This window comes from Odontesthes bonariensis, chromosome 21 (assembly GCF_027942865.1).
Source record: "Odontesthes bonariensis isolate fOdoBon6 chromosome 21, fOdoBon6.hap1, whole genome shotgun sequence".
In the NCBI taxonomy this organism is placed as follows: domain Eukaryota; kingdom Metazoa; phylum Chordata; class Actinopteri; order Atheriniformes; family Atherinopsidae; genus Odontesthes; species Odontesthes bonariensis.
Window position 1 is genome coordinate 16734184 of NC_134526.1, and position 27454 is coordinate 16761637.

The 27454-nt window shown below is 43.1% G+C and overlaps 2 protein-coding genes across 2 annotated transcripts; both read left to right on the forward strand.

Annotated features, from left to right (window-relative positions):
* Positions 1-10430: 10430 nt before the first annotated feature.
* On the forward strand, positions 10431-17660 carry cbx4 (chromobox homolog 4 (Pc class homolog, Drosophila)). Its single transcript, XM_075453935.1, has 5 exons — positions 10431-10767; positions 10871-10914; positions 11564-11629; positions 13551-13617; positions 14805-17660. Exons 1-5 carry the CDS (start codon positions 10699-10701, stop codon positions 16206-16208), a joined length of 1650 nt encoding a protein of 549 aa, XP_075310050.1. The 5' UTR covers positions 10431-10698; the 3' UTR covers positions 16209-17660.
* A 5988-nt stretch (positions 17661-23648) lies between these two features.
* cbx8a (chromobox homolog 8a (Pc class homolog, Drosophila)) lies at positions 23649-26486 on the forward strand. The gene is made up of 5 exons (XM_075453532.1): positions 23649-23890; positions 24014-24057; positions 24465-24530; positions 24953-25019; positions 25457-26486. The coding sequence occupies exons 1-5, from the start codon at positions 23822-23824 to the stop codon at positions 26273-26275; spliced, it is 1065 nt and encodes a 354-aa protein (XP_075309647.1). The 5' UTR covers positions 23649-23821; the 3' UTR covers positions 26276-26486.
* Positions 26487-27454: the final 968 nt, after the last annotated feature.

Genomic DNA, 27454 nt, shown 5'->3' on the forward strand with positions numbered 1-27454 from the left:
TAGCCTTTACCGTGCGAGTATCAAATATTGTACCACTATGAGATAACAAAGGAGATTTTTTAGCTTTCTATAGCTTCACGTCTATGTGAGTAATCCCGTCCAGAGTGACAAAAAGGCTAAGAATGGCTACTGTGTTCACATTGTCCTTGTTGACACATGTCTGCCTGCTGCTATCTGTATCAGTCTCTAAATGCGACAGGCTGGATTCAGCAGGAAGATGGAAAAGTGTGAGTTCAGCTACTGTGCCCGCGTTCAAGCTCAAAAGTGTTAGATTAACATCACACACCTCAGCACTCCTCCAAGCTTTCTGTCTTCCAGCACTCTGAGGAAGTCAACCAAAGCAATGAAGCATCTGTATGTGTCTGTGCTAGAGAGAAAAAAAAAAAACCTGTGATCTGTTCCATAATTCACTTTTAGCCACAGCAGCAGTCAGTTTCAGTGTGTGCATAGTATCAGCTGTACTGCGCACACTCACACAGACACACACTGTTTATGTGTGGAGTTTATGTGCAGAGGTGTGAAGCACACCCTAAATTATTATAGTATTTGATACAATAGACCGACGAAAATAAAGCACATTTTTTCTTCTAATCAGACACTGGTGTGCTGCTGTATGTGCTCGCTGTGTTTGTTTGCGGACAAGCTTGGGGGTGGTTTATTTTTTAACTCATTGTCCAAATTCAGAAATGCTTGGTGACAGGCATTTTCTTTCACACAGGTCAACTACAACACGAATGAAAGGTTCATTAGGTTTGTTCTGATCATGTCCACACTGAGAAGAAAGGGATCACGCTGACAGCTTGTTAGTCAGTCGGGCTTCTCAGGCTGCATGAAGACAAAAGAAGCTCTTTAAAACAAGCCCCAGCCATGACCCAATGAGTTTGGTGAGAGCTTTGCCGTGACAAGGGCTCTCCAACTCTGTACACAAGGAAGACAGCCTTCTCTTTGTCAGTGTGGGAGTGTGGGCAAAGCTGAGCAGTCACGAACTGTTACTTCAGCTGTCATCATATCTGGATATGTAGTGTTACTCCCTTATTTCCCACCCACAGTATCCACATCCTTCATTCATACCCAAAGGCTATCAGCGGCACTGCTGGCAGGAATGATTAAGCAGGATTTTGCTGCTGATCCCTCCCCTCCTTCTTCTCCTGAAGCCAGGTTCGCAGCACTTCAGAGTGCAGTGAGTCATTGAGGGATTGCGAGCTGTGTCAGAGATAAAGACAATGGACGAGGCAGAGGGGAAAGTATAAACACAGAGGACCTCCAGGCATCTTGTCTTTTGACAGCTGCCTCTTTTCTCCCCGTGTTTTCGTCATTGCTGGCGCTTTGTGGCAATTAATTTACCAGTTTTCTTTGACTTCACCCTTCTTGTCATCCTCTGCAAATCTCTCCCCCCCCCTCTAAACAAAACAGCAGCATTCCTCTGTGTAACCATTCCTGTCTTCTCTGCCCAGTAGGAAACTGCTGTCCAATCCATAAGTCATGATAACAACCGCCTTCCTCCCCCCCCTTCTACTCTCACACACACACACACACACACACACACACACACACACACACACACACACACACATATGCACTCACTTTAGCTCTGGCAGTGGAAAACCTCCTACTTGTTGACTTGATGTCTTTGGGCTGACACGCCTTGCCATGGGAAAAACATGCATAAGTGTGTGTGCACACACTACAGAGACCTCTCAGGCAAATCAGTGCACTCATGCACATGCCTCTCATGTGTGTAAGCACGCTGGATAAACATCTAAAGTTAAAGATTACCGGAACATGCCCGAAACAAAGTTAGCTAACATAATTCTTAATTGGAAAAACTGGAATCATACAAACAAATATGGAATAATAATAATGATTAAATTTCGCATTTAACTCCACAAATGGCAAGAATGATTAAACATTTACGTCTATAACGTTTTAAAACCCATCTATTCCTCTTTGCCAGAACTCCACTTCAATTTAGCCCCCCATCCTTTAGGCTGCTCTATGAAATGCCCACTCTCCCCGTATGGCCTGTGTTATTGATTTGCCATTATGTTGTGTGGGGGAGAAAAATCCATGGGCCTCCCTTTAAATAACCATCACACGAAGACAAGAGAGATATATCATGGAGGAACCATATCGAATGGGAGCACACCAGGGGACAGCACTGTAAGCAAGGCAATCTTCTCTGTGCATCTCACACCAGACAAAGAAGAAGCTGGTGAATCTTATAAGCTTTGCTGAGTCAAGCTTTCCTAGAAGCGCAGAGCGGGTGTATTCTTGAGAGGGATCTTTCTTTAAAAAGAAACTTCACCACTAAGCATGGTGATGGTGATATAAGTGTATGAAAATGGGAAAAAAATTTAAGTTGGAAAGTTCCCTTTACCCTTGAAAGTAGTGAAAGAATCTCAACTCAAGCATTTTACGTTGTTTTGGTTTTTTTGTTTGTTTTTAAGGAGAGCAGTTAATGTTTAAATCACTTTATTATTTTATTGTGTGGTCATTCAGTATTTCACAATTAAATATAAACACCTTTTTTTCCCCAAGTCTGTCTCATAAAAATACTTTACACGCCCATGTTTGCATCGGAATATTGGTCGCTGTGAACTGGTCCACCTCTCTGAGACGAAATCCGTTCCTAATGCAATTTTAACATAACAGATGAGGGACATTTACAGTCCTCGATCTACACACAAAACTGTTTGAAGTTCAGCCAAGCCTAATGTAAGGCTTCAATCTGACTTAGCCAAACAACATGGTTGTCTTAAAAAAATATCTGCACAAAAAGACCTATGCTTTTGATGCACTGTATCAACCTTGGCTAATCTAGAAGAGGTTTTGTGCCTGCCATTTACACAGGAATTTCATTTGGACAGCCAGCATGGACAGTGCTTAGATTATAGTTCGTCTAACCTCTTGCATCCTAGAACAATTTGTACAGGAACTGGCTGTACTTGTCATAAAATTGCATCAAATGCTATATCTATCAAAGGTATCCAAGCATTACACATTTAGTAACGAAGTTACCACTGCAATGACTAAAATGTATGACGCATTTGTTCTGCTTCATTTCTGTTGCAGTCATTTTGGTGGCCCTGTAGATGGGAAACTGCTATTTACAGTTCACAGACTTTCTCAGATTACTCTGTACTGATGAGGAGGATAAAGAGACACACTTTTTTCAGTTTGGTCTTACAGTTATGGACCTGTTCTTGATTGTATCAGAGGAGGTTTTTCAGGTGGAAGCTTCAAAACAGAGCAAAGACTTAATAAAACCCATCTCTTACCGAAATGCTCATAATCTTAAAAAAATCTTGAAACGAGACATTTAAAAAGTTTCCATTTTCTACCAGATTCAACTCAGTTTTTACCAACTGAGTGAAAAAGGAAATCTCTGGATCTCTGAATATGTGTGCACCTTGAATTAAAAGAAGAAAATTTATGCACATACTCGCCTCAGTGGGCTAATTAAGCTTGCACAAACTAAAATGTTGTAAATTCATAAATAATTTAGATGTAAGGGACACAGTGTGGGAGTTTTGCCATTCACACAGGTATTGATCTTGGTTTTAGTCAGGTGATCATGCATTCACGTGTATGTCCACTTGTCTAAAACGAACCCAAGACAGTTCTATTTGTACAAACCCCAAGACTAGTAGTTCATTCATGATTACTAGCCCTTGTATAATCTTGCGCTGGGGCATATCAGCAACCTATAACACCTTTTATGCCCATCGTGGGCCTCTCAGATTTTCTAAGTGAGGCCCATGAGCTGTGCCTCAAGGCTGGGACTGAAGGGCAGTGCGTATGCTGTCCTCGGTGCCATGAAGCCAGATTCTTATATTAGTGCGTAAATAATCCTGTGCTTAGGTTTTTACTGTTGTGATTATTAGGGTATCAAACTTCTTTGTTTTTAAAATTGTGCATTGTCTCCTGCTGTAATGACATTTTTCACTTGCTTTTAGGTTTTTATTGTGTTGTAATGAACTTTGCCATCAAGGTTTCAAAGGGTGCCATATCGATAAAATGATCCTTTCATCACTTCTTTCGTCTTACTCCCCACAAAGGTTTGTGAAGCATTCAGCTAAAGTCCCCAAATTAGGGTCTTTTAAAGCTTTTTAAATGACAGAAACAGCATATTTCAGGCTGTACATTCAAAGTTTGAATAAGTCAGTGCGAATGTGAGATTCTGTGCCATCACATGGTGCTTATTTCCAGCTATGTTAAATTGATGTCTTATTTTCATTAGTGTATGAGCATCGCTTCGAAATGGCAGACGGACCTCACGGACAACAGAGGGGGACACTACAGGACATGCAGCAGACAAAGAGCTGTCTGTGCTGTCGAGCTCAGGAAGAGGCCTTCCTCGCTCTGATGTGGTGAGCTGCAGTACCTGTGACACACACCGAGTTCCTGTGTTGAGTGTATGATGTCTGGTACACGCGCTCAAGAGTGGCTGGGTGCTGACTGACAGGCGTGTTTTCATGAGTCCTGACAGGCTTGCCTTAGGCGATCAGGGTTGGAGCTAGAGGTGATTATACAGCCATGTGGGTATTCTCACTTATTGTCTGAGAAGTTTTCTATAATGTGAAGCAGTCTTATGTTAATATCACCAGAGGGAAGATGGGTAAACAGCCAGAGTTGGAGAGGCAGTACAATTGTGTGTGGGTTTTTTTTATGTGGAGCACAAGAATAAAAAAGGCACAAAGAAAGAAGGAGAACAAAGCTTGAAGAGAAAAGATAATATTGAGCAGTAAAGTCTTTGTTTATTGTGAGATTTAAAACTGCTGTGGAAGGCAGTTTATGAGCGACGTCACCTTTTTCGCAGGAATCCACAGACGCTCCATGGTGGGCTGATTATCCCTTTAAATTGAATACAAATCTTAAATCCCACTTGTGCTCTTCACTCAAGTAAAGAAAGCTTGCTTTATCTTTCTGCTCCTCCTTTTTTCTTTGGTCTCTGTGCAGGCAGTTAAAACCCAAAATGAATTATGACAAAAAAATAAAAAAGGAGAAGAAGCAGCTGGGTGAATGCCCATGTGGCTAAATTTCCATATAGATAGTCAAGCACATTAAACTTGTCTATCTGCAAGCTCTCTGTCCACTCTCAGTCTTATTACATTTTGATGGAGAGATGGCAGCTTCATCCACATCATCAACTTCCACCAAATACCCCTCCCATCTCCTTCGGTCTCCTTGTTATGTTTTTTTATCTGCCCCAGACACTTGATTGTTCCTGAACCTGTGTTGACCTCATAAAGAGGAATCTCGTTTTGGGGTTTTTTCTGCCACAGAAAGACTGCAGGTTCTTATTGCTCCATCCAACCTCTTCTTCCTCTTGTAAAAACTACCATTTGTGATCCCTCAGTGAAAAACAGGAAGACGCTCCTCATGTATAAATCTGCTGCTTCCAGCCTTATATGTAAATTAAAACGCAATTAAAAACAGGCAAATAAGCTGTTCCCGGGAGATTGGGAGAGGAAGGGGAGGGAGAAGTAAAGCGAGGCAAGAGCTCTCAGGATAAGGGCCTGTGTCACTCATCATTAGCATGGCATTAGACTGAAGGGAGTAAATCTGAACACTGGGTCACAGGCACATTTAGAAGAGCTGTGCTTGCCACTGTGAGGGTCTCCACACTGACGGAAAAAACATCCTGTCCAGAGGAAATCATTTTTTCCTCAGATCAGACAAAAATGCACACAATTATTCAGTGGATTATTCAGCTATTGTTCTCTGAAGCGTGCTATTGTCTACTTACTATTGTGCTTCATGAACAAGCTACTATTGTGTGTTTCAGCACAAAGCTGGGGAGTATCTATCATTGATGGCAGTGAGCAAACATTTCCAACATGCAGCAACACTGTGGACTCAGAGTGATGGTGTTGTGCTGAATGCAAGAGCAGGAAGGTGCAGCCATGTCAGCAGCCAAACATTCATGCTACTCTCCTCGCATATCGCAGCGCAGCTCAATACTCTATCGACAAGTTGTGCATTCAGCCACAAACTGCCAGAATTCCGCTACACCTCCGTCCTCCTCCTCCTCCTCCTCTGGCCTTGGCCCTCACCCCTACCAACCCCTTGGAAGCCCGGTGCTCTTTCCCCCTCCTCCTCCTCCTCCTCCTCTGCTTCACTTTCTCCCAGTCTCCATGCACCCCCACCCCCTGCTCAGGCTCCTGGGCTGGAGGTGGGGGGGATCAATGGAGAAAGCGTATGGTGGTGATGGTGGAGGTGGGGGTGAACCCCACACGACGGCAGCCTTGCAGGCAAACAGGCAGTGGGGCGCAGAGAGGAAGAGAAGGGAGGGAGGGAGCATGGGAGGGCGAGGATCGCCCTGGCAGAGGAGCACCCTTCTCTGCAGACCTGTCGCCTCCATGCAACAATGGCCGTGATAATGACACTAGAGCAGGAATTTCCCGTGCTCCCACCACCACCCCACACACACACACACACACACACACACCTCCCAGCCCATCGTCATACCACATTAAAATCTGCACAGCCAAGATGAATGACTTCCTAATAGCTTTCATTTGTTACAATTATCCTAATTAAACATATGTCAGGGGCAGACAAAAGAAAAGAGAAGATTTCTCTGTTAGCACCTGAGGCAGTGAGAGATTTAGGAATGGGGATGTTTTGTTACAGCATAATTAATCCAAATAGACTTGTGCATAAAGTCATGAACCATATTTACAGTAGCTAATTAAAGACTCTGAATCAATAAATCAGAGTTTCCATTATCTGTTTTCAGTAACTTGATTATTTGAGGTTTTTTTTTACCCGTTTCATCTCCATGTCCTTGGTAGAACAGGGCTGGCAGAGCGCAGAGAGAATGTCTGCAGGCCCTCTCAACATTTTTGTCATTCTCCCTTCCTTCACATTCTCACCATACTGTTTCCTCTACTCTGTACCTGATACATATGAACAGTTTTCTTCCTTGTTGATGAGGAGCAATGACTCAGACACTCAGCTATGAAACATATAGAGGGACGTCATTCCTCCATACCTTTTCTTTTTTCGTTTTCACAGAAGTCTGCATCGGTCACACTTTCCTTCATCTCTCCATTCCCTCAGCTGGCACTCCTGACAGTCCGTCGGTGCCAGGGAGGGGAGGCTTCCTGGCTCCCCCACAGCCACCATTTTGTGGAGCGCTGCTTGAGCTAGACAACTGTGTGCATGCAGAGCATGTGTGACAGACAGAAAGAGGGAGAACTGAATGATGAAAGAAATTGGTGTTGCAATAGAAAAAAGGTCACAAGGCCGAGCTCTCTGTGCTTCCTGCTGAGACTGGACCACAGATCATGACTTAACCTGACCCTGGCCCTCCTACACAGACACATATGAATATCCCCTACAAACTTTTTCTTTAAAAATTCTCTCACAACCATCTAATTTGCACAAATTGATTATTTTGTTTGTCTCCAGACTTCCCACCCATGTTTGGGTTTATAAGAAAAACCCTATTAAACCCAAAGAAATGTGACATGTTTTGATATGAAAGTTGTCACAGTAGATTTCATATTTCAGACTCTTGCAAAACTACACTATAAAGTTTTCTCCTTGCTCTTGTGTTTCATATATAAACCAGGGACAAAAACAGCCTTGCTGCTGAAATGAAATAAGGCCATAGGTTGTTTGAAAATAGCCCCTTCAAACAGGAGATAAAAAAACGGGCTGGTTGACCCTGAGTTTATCCTCATGTTTTAGATAACAGCTCATTTCACCTTGACGGGCCAAAGCAAGACAAAATAAACTGGAAAGGCTTCTCCAAACGCAGCCATGCGGCTTTAGAAAACAAGTCCATGCATTCGAATTTCACAGTTTCACAGTTTTCACGAGTTTCAGACAATAAATGAGTTTCAGTTGAGTAATATTAAAGGAGATCTGTGTTTGGTGTTCATCGTGGGGCTTTTTCACGTTGGAACTTGTGGGATAAAATAGAAAGAAGATATACAACTCTATCGAATTCTCAGGATAAGCCCCTTTTTTTTTTCTAATTCTCAACCAAATCATTTTGATCAGTTAGCTTTGATGCCTTCTAATTGACTCCTGTCGCCACCAAAGCTCACTTGTAGTCGTCAGTAATCGAATCTCTCAGCAAAACCTGCTCGATTCCCACTCGACGACTTTTATCCGACGACTTTTATCTTGAATGTAAAAGTCACAGGTGGATTAACAGCAACAGGACTTGAGCTCACCTGAGCGCATTCCTGAGAGAGCTCACCGATCAGCTGCGAAGATTCTCACTGAGAAACACGCAGATAAAAGTGACGGCGGCAGCATATGTGAGTGCTGCAAATGTCTTATTTGGGACATGATGACTTCACGAGGTGATCAGTAATGATCAAACTTATCCGGGCAATATGGATCTCTTAGACAGTGGGGGTAACAAATTCACGCAGCTTCTCAGAAAACCTTGAAAATGGGCACGGAAAGTATTTGTAAATAGAAAAGAATGGCTTCTAATCCTTCAAGCCTCGTGAAGCTCGAGCGCTGAGATTTTTGTTAGAATTTAGAGATTCTGCGTGTTGGCGAAGCTGTCACTTTAGAGTTTTGCCAGATATCCCGTTGAGCCAAAGTCCACGTACTTATATTAAGGTTATATTACGCAGCGCTGTGATCAGATCACGCCGACAAGCTGAGTCAGAGGATTTTCTTTAAGATTATCTCTGTCTTGACAAAGATCTCAGGCGTCCTTGACGTCAGTAAACACTGAATTAAACATAATTTGTATTTTGGGTACCTAGTGAGTAAATAGAGCTGAGAGTGAATAACCACAGCTCCAAAACGGTGCGCCATAATGCTGCTTTAATCATTTGAAGAGGCATTTCGATTGGGGAAGAATCGTTTGATCTACAAAATAATGTTAGAGGATGTCGCAGCTCCGTTTGGGGTCGTTTTGTGAAGAACTGCTCTGTTGTCACAAACTTAAATTGTCTCTGTGTGCGTGTGTGTGTGTTTCTCTTTGCCTCTCTCCCTTTTCACGCTGTTGCTAGGGAAGCAGGGCGTATACGCTCCTTGGCCGCAGATGAAGGGCACAGGAAAAAACAAGAATAGCACGTGAATGCGAGGCTTCAATCGAACATGTTTGTAACGAACATGATCTCACCCCCCACCTGCACCCGATTCAGGACTCAGACCCGAGAATAAAAGAGTCCAAAATGCCACATTTCGCCGCTTTTTGTCCATTACCTTATATGGCAGGGCAGAGATATATCGTGCCTGTATTTAATAGGCTGGCCGCTGCCGCTCTGCTCAGAGGCTTCATTTTAACCCTTGTGGTGCTGAATTATTTTTGGAGCAAGAAAAACATCGACTTTAGCTTGTTTAAGTCTCCTTTGACAACATCGGAGCTCAACACATCAAATAATTTTCACGTTTTGGCAACAGTTCTGTGCGCACATCACAATTTACGCACAGAGAGCGATCATTGCGCACGTCGGCACGTTTTCGCTCATGTTTTCAATTACCCCCCCCCATAAATCAGTTGACTTGATGTGGATGACATTTACAGGACATATTACATGTACACTGGTGATGTGGTTTATGCAGCTGGATTTAAATTGTCCAGATGTAGATTTGGAAAAAAAAAACCAATTACAGGCAACGGTGATGGTTTAAGGGGCATATAATTTGAGCTCCGTGGGATCGAACGAGTTTACTATTAGAAAGTTGCTTCATGTAGACCGAAGGCTGCACAGCTATCCTCTGCTGAGTGTCAAATTAACGTCGGTTGAACCCAGAGGACATGGCACTGGTTTGACAATGTGTGTCAAACCAGTGTATGTGTGACCTATAGCCTATTTGCAAAGTGCTGTGAGCAGGTCGAATTGAGAGTTAAGCCCTGTGCGCATCTACAACCCTGCTGCTGGAAGGGGAAAGTGAAAAAAGGGAACTTTTTCATCGCACGGCAGTATCAGTTTAGAGTGACAGCAGAAGCCCTTGTCACACAATCGGTGACCGTCTTTGTTAATGCGTTGTTATACAAGACTGCTAAAACTTTCCTGTGGTTGGTGACTGAGCAGAAGACAGGTGAGCGATGGCAGAGGTGTGAATTTTGCCGTTTTTTTCTGAGCAGAGGGGCTCCATCTCGCTGAAAACACGTTGTCTTATTTTTTGTGATGAGTTAGAAATATCTTGATTTCAAACGGCTAATTTATACCTGTTTTTTAACATCCACGTGTGCTTTATTGTCCTATTTGAATAAGCACTCACTCAGTGTTTCTGTCAACTGCAGACTGCCTCAATTGTTGGAGAATGACTTCTACTTGCTTGACTGGATACAGCAAAATAACACCATGCGTGGATTTTTACGCATATGTTTGGTAACCAAATCACTTATTTGAATTTCTAAATATCCCCCTGCAGTCCAGCACGCTCTGGATAGTACCCCAACCTTTCTGCAAGGTCTCCACCTCCCCCTCCCCTCCTGACGTCATCCACCGAGCTATAGCACGAAAAGAGCTGCTCGCAGCCGCACCACTGTGAATTTCTCACTGCCAGGACTGTGGAGTGTGCAGAGAGGAGAGAGAGAGCGAGAGAGAGAGAGAGAAGGGAGAGAGGTGGAGGGAATACAGTTTGATTTGGATACAACTGGAAAACTACCAAGCGCGCACAGCACGCACCGAGAAGAAGGCACATCGACGGTGCGTGGCCAATATTTCACCTAGCTACTCGCCGTTCTCCTGCGATCGGACTCCACCGAGAATGGAGCTCCCTGCCGCCGGAGAGCACGTCTTTGCGGTGGAGGGCATCGAAAAGAAGCGCATTCGGAAGGTAACAGCGTGGAAGCTATGTTTGCAAAGGCGCCAGGGACGTTGAAATGTTACGTTTTTAAATATGAGTCTCACCAAAAATGTCTCCTCCTCCACCACCACAGGGCAAGATAGAGTACCTGGTCAAGTGGCGAGGCTGGTCTCCCAAGTAAGTATTTAGGCACGCTTTACCGACGCATCTCTAACAATTTACCAATGCAGCGATATCAATATTATTCAGTTTATCAGAATCAAGTGTTGTGCCTGAAGGGCGTGCGCGCTCAGTGTAGGTTTGTATGTGTGCGAGTGCGTAGCCGGGAGAGCGCGGTCGGTATGTGTCTCTCAATGTATCCGCGGATGCCTTCACTAATTTATGCAAGGGAAGGGGGTAGGCACAGCCATGTAATCCCGTTTTAATTATTTCTGCTCTGCCAGCGAATTTACGAGACAGTGGTGCTAAAATGGCCGACTCGATGTTCGTGCTGGAGGAGCGTTTGGAGCACACACACACTTTGAAATTGACATTTTTCCCCCCCGCCGTTGGATGTCTGCGTGAAGAGCTGTAGCGGGAATGTGTCAAAAAAAAAAAAAAAAAAGTTGTTTTCCACGCTCTTGCCAATTCAGTCATTTTGTATTTAAATAGTCACGTGTTGAATATTATGTTCTTCACGATAAATTGGAGGCTTGTCTCACCTGTCCAGTTTGACTGCACAGTGAGTGGTGAAGATGTGGGAATGTGACAGAGGCCTGGGAATCGGTTAGAAAAAGGGAGTTTGCACGTGACAGCTCTCTGACAGTTGTTTTGCTCCTCTCTGCAGATACAACACATGGGAACCAGAGGAAAACATCCTTGACCCGCGTCTCCTCGTCGCGTTTCAACACAGGTGAGAGAGATGTGGACTTCGGACGAGGCCGCGCAGTCTCCAATTCAGCCATGACCATATTAGGGCATGGGAGGAGGGGCGCTCTAGTACCCCTCCCTCCCTCCCTCCCCCTCCCTCTCCCCTCTCTGCCCCTTTTTTTCCCCCGGGACTTTCTCCTGGGGGACGGAATAGGGATATAGTTGTGAGAATTCCTAAATCATGGAGATGGAAAGATCGGATCCAAGAAAATCTGAGTAGATTTTTGTTGGAAGACTTAATACATTTTCATTCGTCTCTTGGGTTGGCCTGGAATCAAGAGGAATGCCAATGCTTCCCTTGGGCCATTTTTTTTTTTCTTTATTACTGACCAACAAAAAAACTGTAAAGCAAATCTTCATGTGGATCCAGCTACAATTATTTAGGATATGAGCTGCAGCTTATAGGCTTGAGGATACAAGCAGAGTTGTTTGTTGTGGTTTTGATATTAAAGGAACATCCCTCTGCATCAGCATGACCTCCAAACTGTATTAGCTGTACTTTAATTTTTGCAGTCTGGCCTCGTATTCTTTCGTCTTGCAATATTGTTTTTAGATATTACATAGAATTATCTCTGTGGACAGATTCTATCTGACCTTTGATGCCTAAATTTGCAAGCTGTTTTCAAACGTGAGTAAGGCCAGGCTTACCAGAGGCTTAAAAAACAATTAGACACTCATGAATGGCAATCTCAGAGGTTGAGATGTTAATTAATTCAAATGCTGCTGTCATTTTTATCTCTTAACATGTGCACAACTGCACCTTGTCTAGACTCACGAGGCCTGTGATATATACTCTCTCTGTGGGCCAACAGACTGCTCATGGGACGGAGTAAAGACAAGATGGCTGGGGAAAGGAATTTCGCTTTTCTGAAAAGGCTAATTGACACGCAGTGCTCCTCAACGTTTCCAGTGTACCGCTCTCATATTCCCCCGCAGCCCGCCTGGCTGTGTGTGTGTGTGTCTGGCTGTGTGCTGATGGTCATGGAGAGCTGCTTCTGCGCTGTGTGTGTGGATTCCTCTCTGCTCCCAGTGGGTGGGGGAGGGGATTCGACGAGGGAGTCTGTAATTGCCAAATCTTGTGTGAATAGGGGTCACCCTGTTAGACGCTCTTTTAAAATTGCACACATTATAGCAATGCGGACTGTTTATTGTGGCAATTTTCTGGTAGCTCTGATAGTTGGAACATCTGTAAAAAGAGGTCAACAATAGGCTGGGTTGTGAGCATGTTTTGAGCCTGTTTACAGCTGGCCTTCACCCGCTGCTGGTTATTTATGAGCCAATGATGAGTCAAGGTTTATATCAGGGAGCTTTATTTCACACATGGTGCAGTGCTTGATCTTGCCAGTTCAACTGAAATAACACGCTTCCTTGTCCTCCCTCCATGAAAACTGCTCCAAGAGACATTTTTCATTAGTCTGATTTTTATCATCCTGCTTTTTCAAAGCGTAGGCGTTGCGTTGCACAAGACCTGGCGCTATCCATGTTTTCAGCATCGCAGAGGTAGTCCACAATGAGGTAGTCTTTACACTACTGCATTTGTACCTCATGACCCTAATTAGAGAATGACTATAAGAAGCGGAAGGGTGTGGTACAGGAGGGAGGATGTTTGAAAGACGGGGAGAGATTCTCCCTGCTGTAGCCTTAATTGAGTTTCTCCAGTAATGAGAATATGGAATGGGGCGATTACCATGGAGAGCTATGCAAATAAGAACCACAATGTTTTGCAGTGGCTTATGTGCGGGCATTCATTAGTATTCTGACCTTGAACAGGTAGACGAAAATTAGAGAATACTTCAATTGTCAAACCTGTCATTTTTCATGTGATGTAGTTAGATTTTAATGCATAAAGGTTTGAGTAATGTAACCTAATAAACTTAAGCAAACCTAACCTTTTGTTTTCACAGGGAGAGGCAGGAGCAGTTGATGGGATATCGAAAACGGGGTCCAAAACCAAAACATCTTTTACTCCAGGTAACTGGATAAATCATCGCCAGACACAAAAGTTTCTGTAGAAACATCATGCTTCACCAAAATGTTCTGTGAGTTTCATTTTATGAGGGGCCAGAGGAGAAGTACAGTCAGGTGTGCCACAGCTGCTGTCATTATGGTCATGGTTATTTAAAGATTTCTTTGAGAGAAAAGGCTCCACAGCTGGAATTATCTCCACTCTTATCCTGAAACCCTGTTAGTTGCCTGAGGTTGCAGAGGCCCTGCTTGAGTGGATTCATTTTATCCATATGTTCATTATCTCTTTGTGCTAAATAGCCACATATGCAAAACACAATTTCTTGCTTTTTGAAAAGTTTGCATTAATTGAGGGTATTTTCTTTTTGCACCAGTCTGTATCGCGAGATTTTTTTTTTTCCATTTTTGTGGAAATGCTTTTTGAGACAAAGATAAATGTATGAATGCAGAACTCTGTCCTGCTTTGACTCTCTCAGCTCAGGCATTTACAGAAACATGTTCTGAGCCAAATGTGATTATATATTTGGAAAGTCTGAGCTGATTGCTATGCAGTGTCACGCCTTAAGAGGTATACCACGCTGCCAGAGTCACACGTGGCCGGCAATCAAGGATAAAGCGTGACATGTCTGGTGGCACTCCTCTGACCTAAGGTCACAGCTGAAGCGTCTTGAGCGCTTCGTTGCAGTCCCCCTCTGACGGCTGCAGGGTCAGCCTGTACATGGGGAAGGGGAGGGGAGGCGATGTGGTGGGAGGGAGGCTGTAAACAGAGTCCTGATTGGATAGTTGAATTTGATTTCTGATAAGAGTTTGCATTGTGTAGTCTTTGATCTAACAGCAGATGTCTAGAGCAGAAGCAAAACCTCCTTTTAAACCAATCATCTAGCAGCCTTTCTCATAAAAGGCATTTTGCCTGTTATGTTCAAACTGTCATCATCAAAATGATGTCAGAAGTGTTGTCTCAGCTCGATCTTAGGGGTTCCATCTATGACAGATATGCACATTCAGCTAGGTATGTAAAGTTGAAGTTGAATGAAAATGTAAAGCATTTTTACTACTTGATTACTTCAAGAGGTTTTAGAATTCTGGTATATCTTCCCAAATGTTCATGAGTTTGTTACTGTTTTTAGAGCTATCCACAAGATTTTAATTAATATCGTTGAAATGCTAAACAAATGTCTTGTCTTTTCTTTAAGGTGCCCTCATTTGCCCGAAGATCAAGCATTCCTGCAGGTTTGGAGGAGGCATGTCAGGATGCAGAAAGCAGCATCAAGACTGATCCCATCCAGGCCCAGCGCTCCCAGCCTCAGCATTACCAGCTGAACAGCAAGAAGCACCATCAGTACCAGCCCAGCAGCCAGGAGGTCTCTGCTGACCAGCTAGCCAACAGCAAGAAGAAGTTCATCTATCAGCTCAACAGCAAGAAGCATCACCACTATGAGCCAGACCCACATATGTATGACACACAGGCTTTTCGCTTAAAAGAGGTGGTCAAAGTTCAGGAACCAGCCAGTAAACTGGCAAATCCTGGTTGGAACTTGCCTCTGGCCCTGCAGCAGAAATGGATCCGTGACAAAGACACAGGTTGCTTGAGCAAAGTTAAAGAGCTGGCAGTGGAAGTGAGGAAACCAGCTGTTAAAGAGGCGCAGAGCGAGAACGCGCTCAAACCCAATCCTAAAGATGCCACCCTGCCAAGTGCTATTAGCAGCAAAATGAAGATAATCAAGAATAAAAATAAGAATGGACGTATTGTTATTGTCATGAGCAAATATATGGACAGCAACAAGGTTCATGGAGCAAAGGGAAAACACGGGGAATCATCAAGAGAAGAAGAAACGCAAAGCACCAAACCACCTGACAACAATCCAGCACACAGAACCAAAATTGTGCAACATCCAGAGAACGGTATCCCCAAAGAACTCTGTAACGGCAGATCCCTCTCTGCTGCAGAGCATCCCTTAAAATGCTCCCCGAAAGACAGACATTTCTCCAAACCGTCACCAAGCACAGCAGAGGAATACAACACTGAGGTGGCTCGTGGTCAAGCTGATTTACCAGAGGATTTGCCCTTACAGCTGACTACCAGCTCTCCTCCGACTTCATGGACTGTTGACACCAGCATCCCAACTCCTACAGCTGTTGAACAGATAAGGATCCCCTCCTTCTCCATCGACCGCAAGCGGAAGCTCTCAGATCCTGTGGAGGACAAGAGTGTTGAAAAAATGTACCTGGCGTCAAGGAGCTTAAGTGTCCCCAGCACTGTGGTCACACCACCTCAGGAAAAACCCATTGATCTCCACTGTAGTGGGCTACGCCACAGCAGTATATGTACGTATGAGGATATGGGCAGTCAAGAGGAGCCAATGGACCTCAGCTGCCCAAAAAATAAAAAGCAGGTTGAAGCAGAAACACAGCCAGAGCCGGAGCCTGAGCCTGCTGTCAAAGACACACCTGCTGTGACAGAAGACACACAGACATCCATGGAGAAATCTAGCCAAACACCTGCTAAAAGAATCTCCCCTTTTATGGGAAATATCATCATCACTGACATCACAACAAACAGTCTCACTGTCACCTTCAAGGAATATGTTTCTTTCTAAGGAATTGTCGAAAAGATGGGACTACCAGTGACCATCTGGTCGATCTTGTTGATATGTGGATATGTAAAAAAAAAAAAAAATCGGAATTTTGTATATATAGAAAATTTATAATTTATCATTCAAATTCAATATGTTTCTTATAATGTTTTATACCGAAACTGCTCTGTCACGTTGTAGCCAAGAAAGTGCCCTCGAGGATTTGAGTGAATGCATTTAAGTGGAGATATTCCACAAAAAAATCAGTCTATTTGTCACAGAGCTTAATGGGATTCTATTACTGTCGTTTCATACCTGTACCAAACCTATAACCTAAGATGTATGAAGGTTTTTACATATTTTTTATTAATAATATCTCTAATTTTGATCCTTATAGGAGGCAGAGAGGAAGTTACTGAGTGTACGGTGATCAAAGATCAAATTGAAAGCACTTAATACATTTTAATATGTCTGGTTGTCTCATTAGTGGAGAAACAGCTTGTCTTTTATCCGTCATATTTCACAGATTATCTTTTTTTTTTTCATCATCACAAAACACAGGTGCCCTTATAGTGAATTGGCATATTTCGTTCCATGTTAAGTTAGAAGGCGAGTGAATCTGAATATAGTGTAAACACACTGATGACCATAATCAAGTGTCCACTCCCTCTAATTAATTTCCTCAGCATTTCTTTTACCATGTTTTTCTTTCATCATTTAGATACAGCAAACATCTGCGTTCCAACCTGATCTACTGTATTGCATATTTGACATTTAAGAAAGGAATGAAATATGACACGTACACTCTTAAAGGTCAGTTACGCTAAGAAAATAGTGTCATATATCAAATGTGACTTCCCGTTTAGATGCTGTACTTGATTCCTACTAGAATAAAGTGTGATTTATAGCCACATTGTTTACCTCACATGTTGCGGGGGCTCATCTCATTTTGCTCGCCATATAACCTGAAGAGCACACGTGAGCACTATTTGTTTTAGTAAAAGCTACCAGGGTCATTGATGAGTATGTTATAGAGATTAAATGTGACTTGTGAGGCTGACTTTGTATCCTGTTACATGCAATCCAATGAGTGCAAGCCGTTTTAATTATGCTGCTGAAACTTCTACGCTGTTGGATGTAATTTGAGTCTAAATGGCCTTCATGCACATTTAATGCAAATCCAGTCAGAATGCTAAAATGCTATGATAATGAAAATGAAGAGTGCATATTTATTGAAATTTAATGTGTTGTTTGAAAACAGTTGGAAGTGGTTTCCTGCGTTAGAAGCTGCAGCCGACTCCGTTGAACAGTTTCACCGTGAATTATTTGGAGCCTAATTGCTACTTTTTGTGTTGCTTCCTCTTTTTTGCACTCTGTTCAGAGTTACAAATGATTGTTATAAAGTATGTTATATCAGCTGACTTGTTGGCTCAGCTTCTTTGGATGGTATGTTTCACAATAAAGACAGAGATCTGACCTCTGACATTTCATTGTGGTGATACTTGTGGGAGGGGTTCTGTGTAGTTCTATTTTTCTTTATACCAGGGGCTAACATTTCTCGTTTTCATAATGTTCCAAAAAGACTTGCGTAGACGATTTTCATCTGAAGCTTCTTTGCTCGAGGAGAGAATGAAGGGAGCATTAAACACTATAACACGAACATGGTCGTGAGGCATGCATAGAAAAACAGATTATGTTGCATAATCACAAACAATCCTGCACAAAGGGCTCTCTGTATTGTGTAACTGCACTGGCCACTTGTTTTATTAAAATCTTGCGCATGCACTATTTTCCAACTGCAGATTGACCTCAAACAGGAATGTAAACATACATGGCTGGAACAGGGCAGGGAAGGGGATTATGTAATTCTTAGACTTGATCATGGAGAAAGGCTTTATAGAAGGGTAAGTAAACAGTACCTGCATGTCTTGTTGGTGTGCAGCTCTGCTCAATGCAGCAGGGAGGGGCATCAATGTGACATTTAATTATAACGTGTGTGTCAGTAGGCTTTCTGCCATCCCCAGAACACTGCGTAAGTTGATATAAAAAGTGTGTTTTGGAAGGCCTGTGTCACAATGACACAGCATTTTCCACAACATCATCATCAGAGGTGAATACTCAGACTCACAAGTCCAGACTTACATAGGCAAACGCATGCAAAGCCGCAGACACACATTTGTGCACAGCTGAACTTTTATGAATGAACTGTAAATACTGACCTTTCTTGACACAGCCAAATGTTCAGGGGCCTCTTCAAGCCTTAATGAAGGTCGGCTGAAGGCCTGGAGCCTGAACTCTGAACAGAAATAGTTTGTGCTGTTGAACTAAGATCCCTAAGTGACTCCATTATTAACTGTTGACTGTTTTGGGAGACGTATAGGCCCTGGAATGTGTCTGAGGTGTGTTTGGGAGTTGCCTATAAAAGAATGTTGACTGAAAAGACTCAGAAAGATAGTGTGTCAGAAAGGGCTTTTAATCGCTTTAATGCACGAATAACCAATGTTCTACTCATGAGAATTTCAGTAAATAGATAGGTTGTAACAAAATGAACAGTTTTAAGCCCCCTCTAAAGTCTTGAATAATTGTTTATTTAGATTCGACTCATAGAAATTCTCTTTATCCTGGTCTGACAGTGTGAAAAGAAAACAAATCGTTTCTCTAACTCCAATGCCGGTAATTATAGTGATAACCTCATCGGTTAACTTTGTGGACATGTGCTAATCTCTACTGATCTCATATGTCAGCAATACATCGGTCCTGGTCTAGAATTTCACAAGGGTTCACATTGAGATCAAACTTGACCCGTCTTTGACCTCTATCATAATTTCCTCCTGCAAACCTTCAACTTGTGTTTTTTTTAATACTGTGGCTCTGTGTTAGTCGCTGCTGACTGGAGAAAAGGTGCGAACGGCCACTTTATTGATTTGAATTTCAAACAAAGATGGTCGGCCTGCTGATGAATTTATTCCTCATTAAATGTAGCAATTAACGAATTACCAAAAGTATAGCCTGTTTGGAACATGTGAGCTACTAGAGTCGAGAGCAACAACAAACAAAAAAAAATCCCAAAAGCAAATGAATCCTGACAGACAATGTCACGCGTGACGTGGAGCATTATGTGAGATGTGAAATGGACTCGTTGTTGGCTGATGCGACTGGAATTACAAAAATACACGAGCAGCACGCGGGTCTCCATAGTAGCTAGCTGTCTTTGCGGGCCTCTTGTCACTTTGAGTCAGTCAGGCATTAGTAGCTATAGGAAACTGAAACATCGTTGAGCGAGGGAACATATTTATAGACCAAGTGTGATGTTTCACATTCCCTCTTATCATAGTAGCCAGCAGCGGCAGAGCTGGTTTCTGCAGAGTTTCATCTGCGCACGGTGCCGCCCGGCAGGATCCTGCCTCTAATTTAAATTCCTGCATGTGACCCACTGCAGGCCTGTGATCTCTCAAAAAAAAAAAAAAAATGACAGGAATAAATTTAAGGGTAAAAAGCCAAATCATTAATTAATTAAGCGCTTGTTTTGTTGTTTATTTCGTTTTACTTATAAACAAACTTGGATGGTTTCAAGGGAACTGCATTCTTATCAGAGAGCCTCAGAAATAGACCAACCTGAAAACCTGTTAAGAGTTAGCCTACAGTGTGAGACATGAGAGCTGGTTCTGTGGTGTATCAGGCCGCTGGAGAGGATGATTTCTAATTCAAACCATGCGCTGAAATACGACAAAGCTGCAGGTCAGGGACACGCGGCTTCACAGTTTCCTCCCTTGTGGTTTTGTGTCTTGAGCTTCCTTCAGCAGAAAATGTCGCCCAGGAAGACAGTGAACAGGGAGCTATGTGCAGCAGTTGCCCAGAAACCAGAGAGCCAATAATGTTCTCACAGAGCCAGCTCTGTTTATTCATGTGCGGCTGTCGCCATTGCGGCTCCTGCGCACTCACTTTTCATCGACTCACAGCCAAATATGGAGACCCGCAGCAGCAGCAGCAGCAGCAGCGTGCAGTCAGTGCGCGGCTGAGTCCTCTCAGCTCACACCAGTCCGCTCTCTGTCTCTACAGAAACCATGCAGGCTACTGCCATTCTACCGACAGGAAATGTCGGTCTGCACGCAATGAGTATCAAAATGGTGGTTCATATTTCGACGGCAGCCACAACGCATCTGTTGTCCGCGGCGCGCCCTCCTTTGTCTACTCCACTGCAGGGAAATTTAAACAGACAGATAGCAGCAAACATGTCAACCTAACATGATTGGGAATAATATTTCTTTAAAAAAAAAAAAAAAAAAAAAATGGCTGCTGCGCGCACCTCTCCACAGAGCAGTCTGACTACCTTCTTGCTCCTGTGGCGTTTCAATATTAACAATCTGCTGCAACATGAGGCTGAATCTAAATCTAAATAACTCGGAAAAATCATTGAAATCGATAAGAAATGGATCCACTTGTTTCATAAGATGCCCTCAAGTGTAATTGTGTGTCAGTTGTTTTGGGGGGTTGATTCGACAAGACGACGAGCACAGATATGGATAAAATAAAATAAAACAAGATGAATGACTTTTAAATGCATCTTTAAAAAATAAGAATAAAAAAAAAATTCACGACAAAGTCGCGTCAAATAACAATTTCCAACACAATATGACCTTTTAGGTGTTTCCTTCTTAGAAAAGCTGCAGCCCATTAAGATAACCAAAAAAAAAATTGCTTTCGGTCAATACCCGCCAACTGAAATGAAGTCGCGTGCAACCTCACGCTCAGGTGACAGATAACTGATCAGCGGACTCCTGCTTCGTTCGTGCGCCGAATAAACTCTCACGGGCCTGCGCAGCCTTCACTGCTCTTATTGCAAACAGAAGAAGTGACTTGGAAGATGAATCTGAAATCAGAGCAATGTAAGTATACGCCAATGCGCTATTTTGCCTGGGTGGCCTGTATTTGAATATTTTCCCAATTGTTTTCCTTCTGACTGTTTGTTCAGTTGCGCTGGAGGGGAGATGTGGATGGCCAAGACGCTTGATCAGTGAAATGTGACCATTAAGATTAAGACACGCTGAGGTTCTACTTTGTAAAGAATGTAAGATGTAAAACAAATGTATCATCATTTTATTTGTACCTCATAGTGTAGGAAGACGCACATAAGGCCCAAAGAAAATCACAGTGGAACGTGTCAGCTTTTGACAGATGATTATTCCCTGCTTGTTAGATGAATATGTGGTAAGTTCAATGTCCTCAGAAGTCGTTCAGGAATAAATAAAATACTAACAATAATAATATAATATTAATAGTAATATTACTATTAACATTACTATTAATATTAACATTAATATTAATAATAATAATAGTAATGATAATGACTGTTTGAAGAAAAACTATTTAAACTGATATGCAGCTTCACTTCAATGAAAACAAATTAATTTAACCATTATCGTCAACCGTCAGCAATAATGTTAGAAATCTCTGTCGTGACCATATATGGAAGAATAAATGAAGAGAAGAGAGAATCGAAAATACCAAGCAGGAAAAGAAAATGTAGCTATAAAACATTGCCACGGTGGGAGATGAAATCAGAACTACTCTGCGCGCGCTATTTGACATAAAATGCGGAAAAGCGACCAAGCTAAAATCGGGACGAAAAGGATGTTTGTGTTGGACACGTTTCTGATGCTGAAAGGAGGTCTGAGCATTTGATAGGCTATGTAGGCTGTTTGAATACAACCATCGTTTGAAAACAACTACTCCCAGTAGCATTCTGACGGCACCGGTGTAAGCTATTGGTTTCATCGAACCCACAGAAAAGTGTTGGCTTCTCCTCATATCGAAGATAACTGCTGTTATCTTTCATATCTGACACTCATCGCATCGTTTGGTGTCAGCAGCAGGAGTTCATCCTGACACGAACACACCTCTTTTCCAGACGCGCGTTTTTTTTTTGTGAGACTCGTATGTAATGTGTGGCTATATGTATTTTTTTTATTTGACTTTTTTTTTTCAACTTAAATGAAACTTTAGTAAAAAAAAAAAAAAAGAAAAGAAAAGAAAAGACAACAGACACACACAGGCTTATATATTTTCCCACTTATACTGACAGCTTAATTCCTTCAAAGTTTCTATGATTTGATATTCCGCCAAAATCGGCGGTTTAAGCCTTGATTTTATGTCCCCCACATCCCTCTGTCGCCTTTAGGCAGCAGACTGACAGTGGGAATCTCCACTGGACCTACGTGCGAGCAGCTGTGACATCACACACATTCGGACACATAACTGCAAAGACTAAATCTGACCCACAGTGTTGATTTTGCAACGGAAGAGCCAACATGATCGCGGCACATCTTCTCAGTTAGTGCTGGATGAGGAAAAACAGGGATGGAAATTATGTGCATCCCGCATGAGGCTGGAAACCCGGTCAAACTAAAAAGCCAGGATCCAGCTGCTTCAACGCAAAATTTCATTTGAGTTCAAATGACTTTTTTTTTAAAGTAGATACCTTCTTTTTTAATTTCTTATTTTTCACCTTTATTTTCAGTCCTTCCAATATCAAAAACTGTCTGGAAGTTGCTCTGCTGTGCTCCTTCTGAAGTCATTCAGCAAGAGGAGCTCAACGTTAAAGCGCAACTTTGCTCCTTATATGGAAACATCCATTTAATGTCAGTCTTTCACGTAGCTCTTGCCTTTTTATAACGAATACACCGACGTTCCCTTACATTTCTGTTAATGTGGAAGAGACAAAAAAAAAAAACAAAGTGCCTGGAATAATCTTCTAAAACATACTGGCTCACACACAAGTTATAAAAACTGCTGCTGTCTTTATTTGAAGCTCTTTTTTTTTTTTTATCTGTTCATTTTATAAGTCTCTATAATCTTCCTTTGCTCATACATGCGCGCAGTTGGTGGAACTGTGCGCATGATGAGAAAATTAATGGACCTTCTGAGTTTCGGCATCATAACCCCCCCTCAAATAAAATGCTCAAACTGTTCATCTAATAGTTACTGTAAGTTACAGTAAAGAAGTTAGTCTAAATAATTGATTATGTCGGACAATCAGCGCGTTTCCTGGTGTCATTTGGCCCAACGATGGGTTAGTTAGGCTACCACCCCAAAGCATCCTCAAAGAGATCACAGTTGCTGCCATTTTTACGCAGGCGGATGTATATCATTTCACATCGTTCTGATGAATCGATTGTTATTAAAATCGGGTTTGGAAATGGAGTAGTTTTGATGATCGGGTCTTTTATTAAACAAATTCCGCCTTTTGTTTTTAATCTAATCTTAATGGGAGAAAAATGAACAATTCCTGCTTGAGTTCGGGGCTCTTTGAGACCCCTCCGAGTCCCCGGGGTCAGTGGACCGGCTCCGGGAGTCCCTGACTGCGTTTGTTCCACTGTGGCAGACATTCCTGTACAGCAGTCAGAGCAGCGGGACTCCTCCCCTTCACTCAGAAACCCGGAGCACGTAGCAACAACTGAGCCAATGTGCTCCGCCACGACCCGTCCTACCGACTACGGTGCCTGGCAACAGAAAGAGACGTGATGACGTCCTCTACAGATTGCGTATTATGGGATGTGCGGAATTAAACAACCCGAAGAGGACGAGGGGAAGCCAAAAATAATAAAAGAGACAGAAATAAACGAGGTGCATGGTGAATCATGGAGCTGTCGGCTGTCGGTGAGAGCGTCTTCGCAGCCGAGTCCATCATTAAACGGCGAATCAGACGGGTATTCGCTGTTTTTTTCCCACCCACAGGCTGTTCCTCTGCATTTATTACGCTCCCATGTGTTTGTGCGGAGTCGACAGGCAGTTGTCTGATAACCCGAATGCGTTGCGGATCTGTTTTGCAGGGTCGTTGGGAATATCTCGTAAAATGGAAGGGCTGGTCTCAGAAGTGAGTATAATATCCGAGGCTGTGAAGGACAGCGCTCCATCCTGGCCGCTCGCTCAACTGCACCACCTCAAGAGTCTGTCGTTGCTCAGCTTGTGGATGTTTTTATCCATTTCATGTGCAGTGTGTGCCGTGTCGCAGTCTACCGTGTGTCTCGAGGCTTGTGTGCGCCGCTCATGTGTTTAGAATATACGGGCTTCGGCCCGCTGGGACGCCTCTTAAGACCCCACTAGCTTTAGCAATGGCTGGGTTTCACCATGCGTCACTGTCCGCTACGTAGTCTGTAATTGCAGCTGCAGGCAGCAAGATTGCTTTGATAAAAGTGTGACACCGCGCGTGCAGGCGCGACAACATGTGTTCTGTTCAATGTGTGGAGCCCAACAATTCTCCTGTCGGTTGTTGTGACATAGGTACAGCACTTGGGAGCCGGAGGAAAATATCCTGGATGCACGCCTCTTCGCTGCCTTCGAGGAGAGGTGAGGGTTTGACAGCGCAGGAGTAGGCCTCTGTGTGGAGACGAGATGGCACTGCGCACTCTGCGCCACAAAACCCCCCATTTCAAAAAGTCGATTGGTCTAGATTTTTTTTTATCTCAAAATCTTTATTTTCCGAAAGGAAGTGAGAGCAAGTGCCATCGGGGAGATGTGTGGGTTTTCTTTTCGTTTTTTCTTCAAATGGTTAGAGGATGTGATGTGGATTTTTCATTAAACAAGTTGCCTGTTGCCTCCGGATTCATTTTGAATTGAATTTAACTTATTTCTCAAATAAATCAAATAACAATGGTCCCATCCGCCTCGCTGTCAGAGCTCTGCCCTTCCGTTGATAATTATAATTTCTGGCTTCATAGGCTTCATGAGAAAGGGTTTTGGTGATTCATTTGATGATTTGTGCTCATCAGGGAGCGCGAACGGGAGCTGTTTGGACCGAAAAAGAGGGGACCCAAACCCGAGACATTTCTTTTGAAGGTGCGTGAATCTTTTGATGCACATCTCTTGAGTTTCCATTTGAATTTTCTCGAATCTCTAAGGCGTGCCGTGGATGTTGCGGAAGATGAATCATTTTGACGGTTGTATTAATTCTGAAACTGCTGTATTGTGGTTCAAATTCACCCCAAAGTGAGTGGAATGACGGTTGAAACGCAAAAGAAAATGTCTCATTCACCCTAATATTTCAGATAATATTTGAACGTTCTTGATGCATTTAAAATATGATCTAAAATATCAGGATACTGTCTTTTTTCATGTAAAAGGCTGGCATTTCTGAAGAACAGCAACTTTATGACAAGGCCTTGAGCGTTCAAACAGATATGCACCTGCCTCTAACCTTTAAATTTCCTGAGGAGACTTTACATTTTCATTCCTGGGAAACCTGTGTTCACAAAAATGTTTTGCTCTGCCTTCAGGCCAAAGAAAAGACATATGAATTCAGAAGAGAGACCCCCAGGGGGATCCAGGTTTCCTATCCCATCCCGGAGCATATCATAACACCGAGGGCCCGGGAGGGTTTACGCACTGTGGTTCCAACAATCTTCCCACCAAGTGCGGTGAACAGAGGGGAAAGTGTCTATGTCCGACCACCAGAGCCAGAGAGGAGGCCCAGACCCCCTCCACCAGCTGCTCTCCTTGACCAAGAATCCCTGCAATTCCCAAAAAAGCGAGGGCGCAAGCCAAAGCACCATTTTCACTATGAGAAACATGATGCCAGCAGCTCGGCAGAACCGGACACCAAACGGAGCAGGTTCCTGGAGGACCCGGCGTCACACGGCCTATCCAAACTGTCCCAACGCCTGCATCATCACGGGGAGACATCGGATCACAGCCTCCTCCAGCTGACCAAGAGGTTTCAGGAGAAGACCACGATAACGCCCAAATCCGGCGGCGAGAAAAGGCACGCAAAAGGTGCCAGGTTGTCTTACACCTGCACCTTCAGTCCATATGTGCGTGAAGGCGACCAGGATGGACACAGGACTTATTGTTTGAGCAGCGCAGCAGAGCAACGGAGACCCCAGGGGAAGCAGTGCTGTGCGCAGCACGAGCAGGCTACTGCCCTGCCCTCACAGTACGAGTCCGTCAATGAGCCGCACACACAGTCGGCCTCATCCTGGACCCCCTGTTGTGCCACCCTGGACACTGTGACCGTGACTGATGTCACCATGAACTCCTTGACAGTCACCATCAAAGAGAGCAGCACGGACAAAGGCTTTTTTAAGGATAAAAGATGAATATTTGATGTAGTTCTGAGGATGGTGTGTGTATATATATATATATATATATATATATATATATATATATATATATATATATATACTGAGGTAATTGTGACTAACAGGCCTACGGTAATACTATATTTTTTCTATGTAACTCTCAAACCTGTACATACAAATATTTAATACCCTGCTGCAAAATTAAATTGAAATTGATATTGACGTAGAAGGACTGTTGTGCTTTTTGCACGTAGTGATGTGGATATTTGGATCCATGTTCCCTGGTTTTGTAATTGTTTACAGAATCTGAAAAAAATCTTTCAAGGTGTTTTTACACAACTGTTGAAAGCTGAACTCAATGCAGCTCCAGCGACAGGGACGGAAACGGCAATTGCTAAATAAACCAATATAAAGAGCTGACTCTCCTCAGACTGAAATGTTTTGGTTTAACAGGTGAAGCCAGAATAAATCCCACTCATATCTCTACACTCAACGCAATTTGTTAACATAAACTTCACGCGAGTCTTAATAAAGATTTGAATGTGAGGGTGGATGAGAAATTATTATTTTTATTCATTCTAATGAATATTTTGGGGTATTTTGAGAGTGCAAAAAAAAAAAAAGCAACAGTAATGTGCCTGGATTCTGGAGAAAGCCTCCAACTGTCAGAAGAAAATCATTTCACATGTGTTTCTAGACTCAAGGCAAGAGTAACTAAAATTTCTAAAATAGCACATGCTTTGACATTTCCTGAACGTTTCGACAGGAGACACGTGAGCGTATTTGAATGCTCCAGCAGAGAGGCTCTCCTTGTTGGAGAGGTCACCTTTAACAGTGGCTGAAATCTCTTTCTGGAACCTAAAGGAATTATTCTGACGACATTTCAAGGGACAACAGGGTTTCCTGCATCATTGTTTTGATGGAAATATTTAATTCCAGGGGAGCCCTGTTGTCACAGTTGCACAGAGCGTTCTTGCGTGCCCAAAAAAGGGAACGGTTTCCGTGACCCCGCCTGTTAAGCACAAACGACGAAGGCCTGATCTGAAGCCGGAGAAATACTGGAACTGATCTGCTCTTGCGTTCGTTTCACAGTCCCATCTTTTTAGAAGCGAGGATTAAACTTATTTATGTAAAAAGTTGTAAGAATGACAATAACACTTGCAGAGCTTTGCTGATTAGGAGTGTAAGGCCCATAAG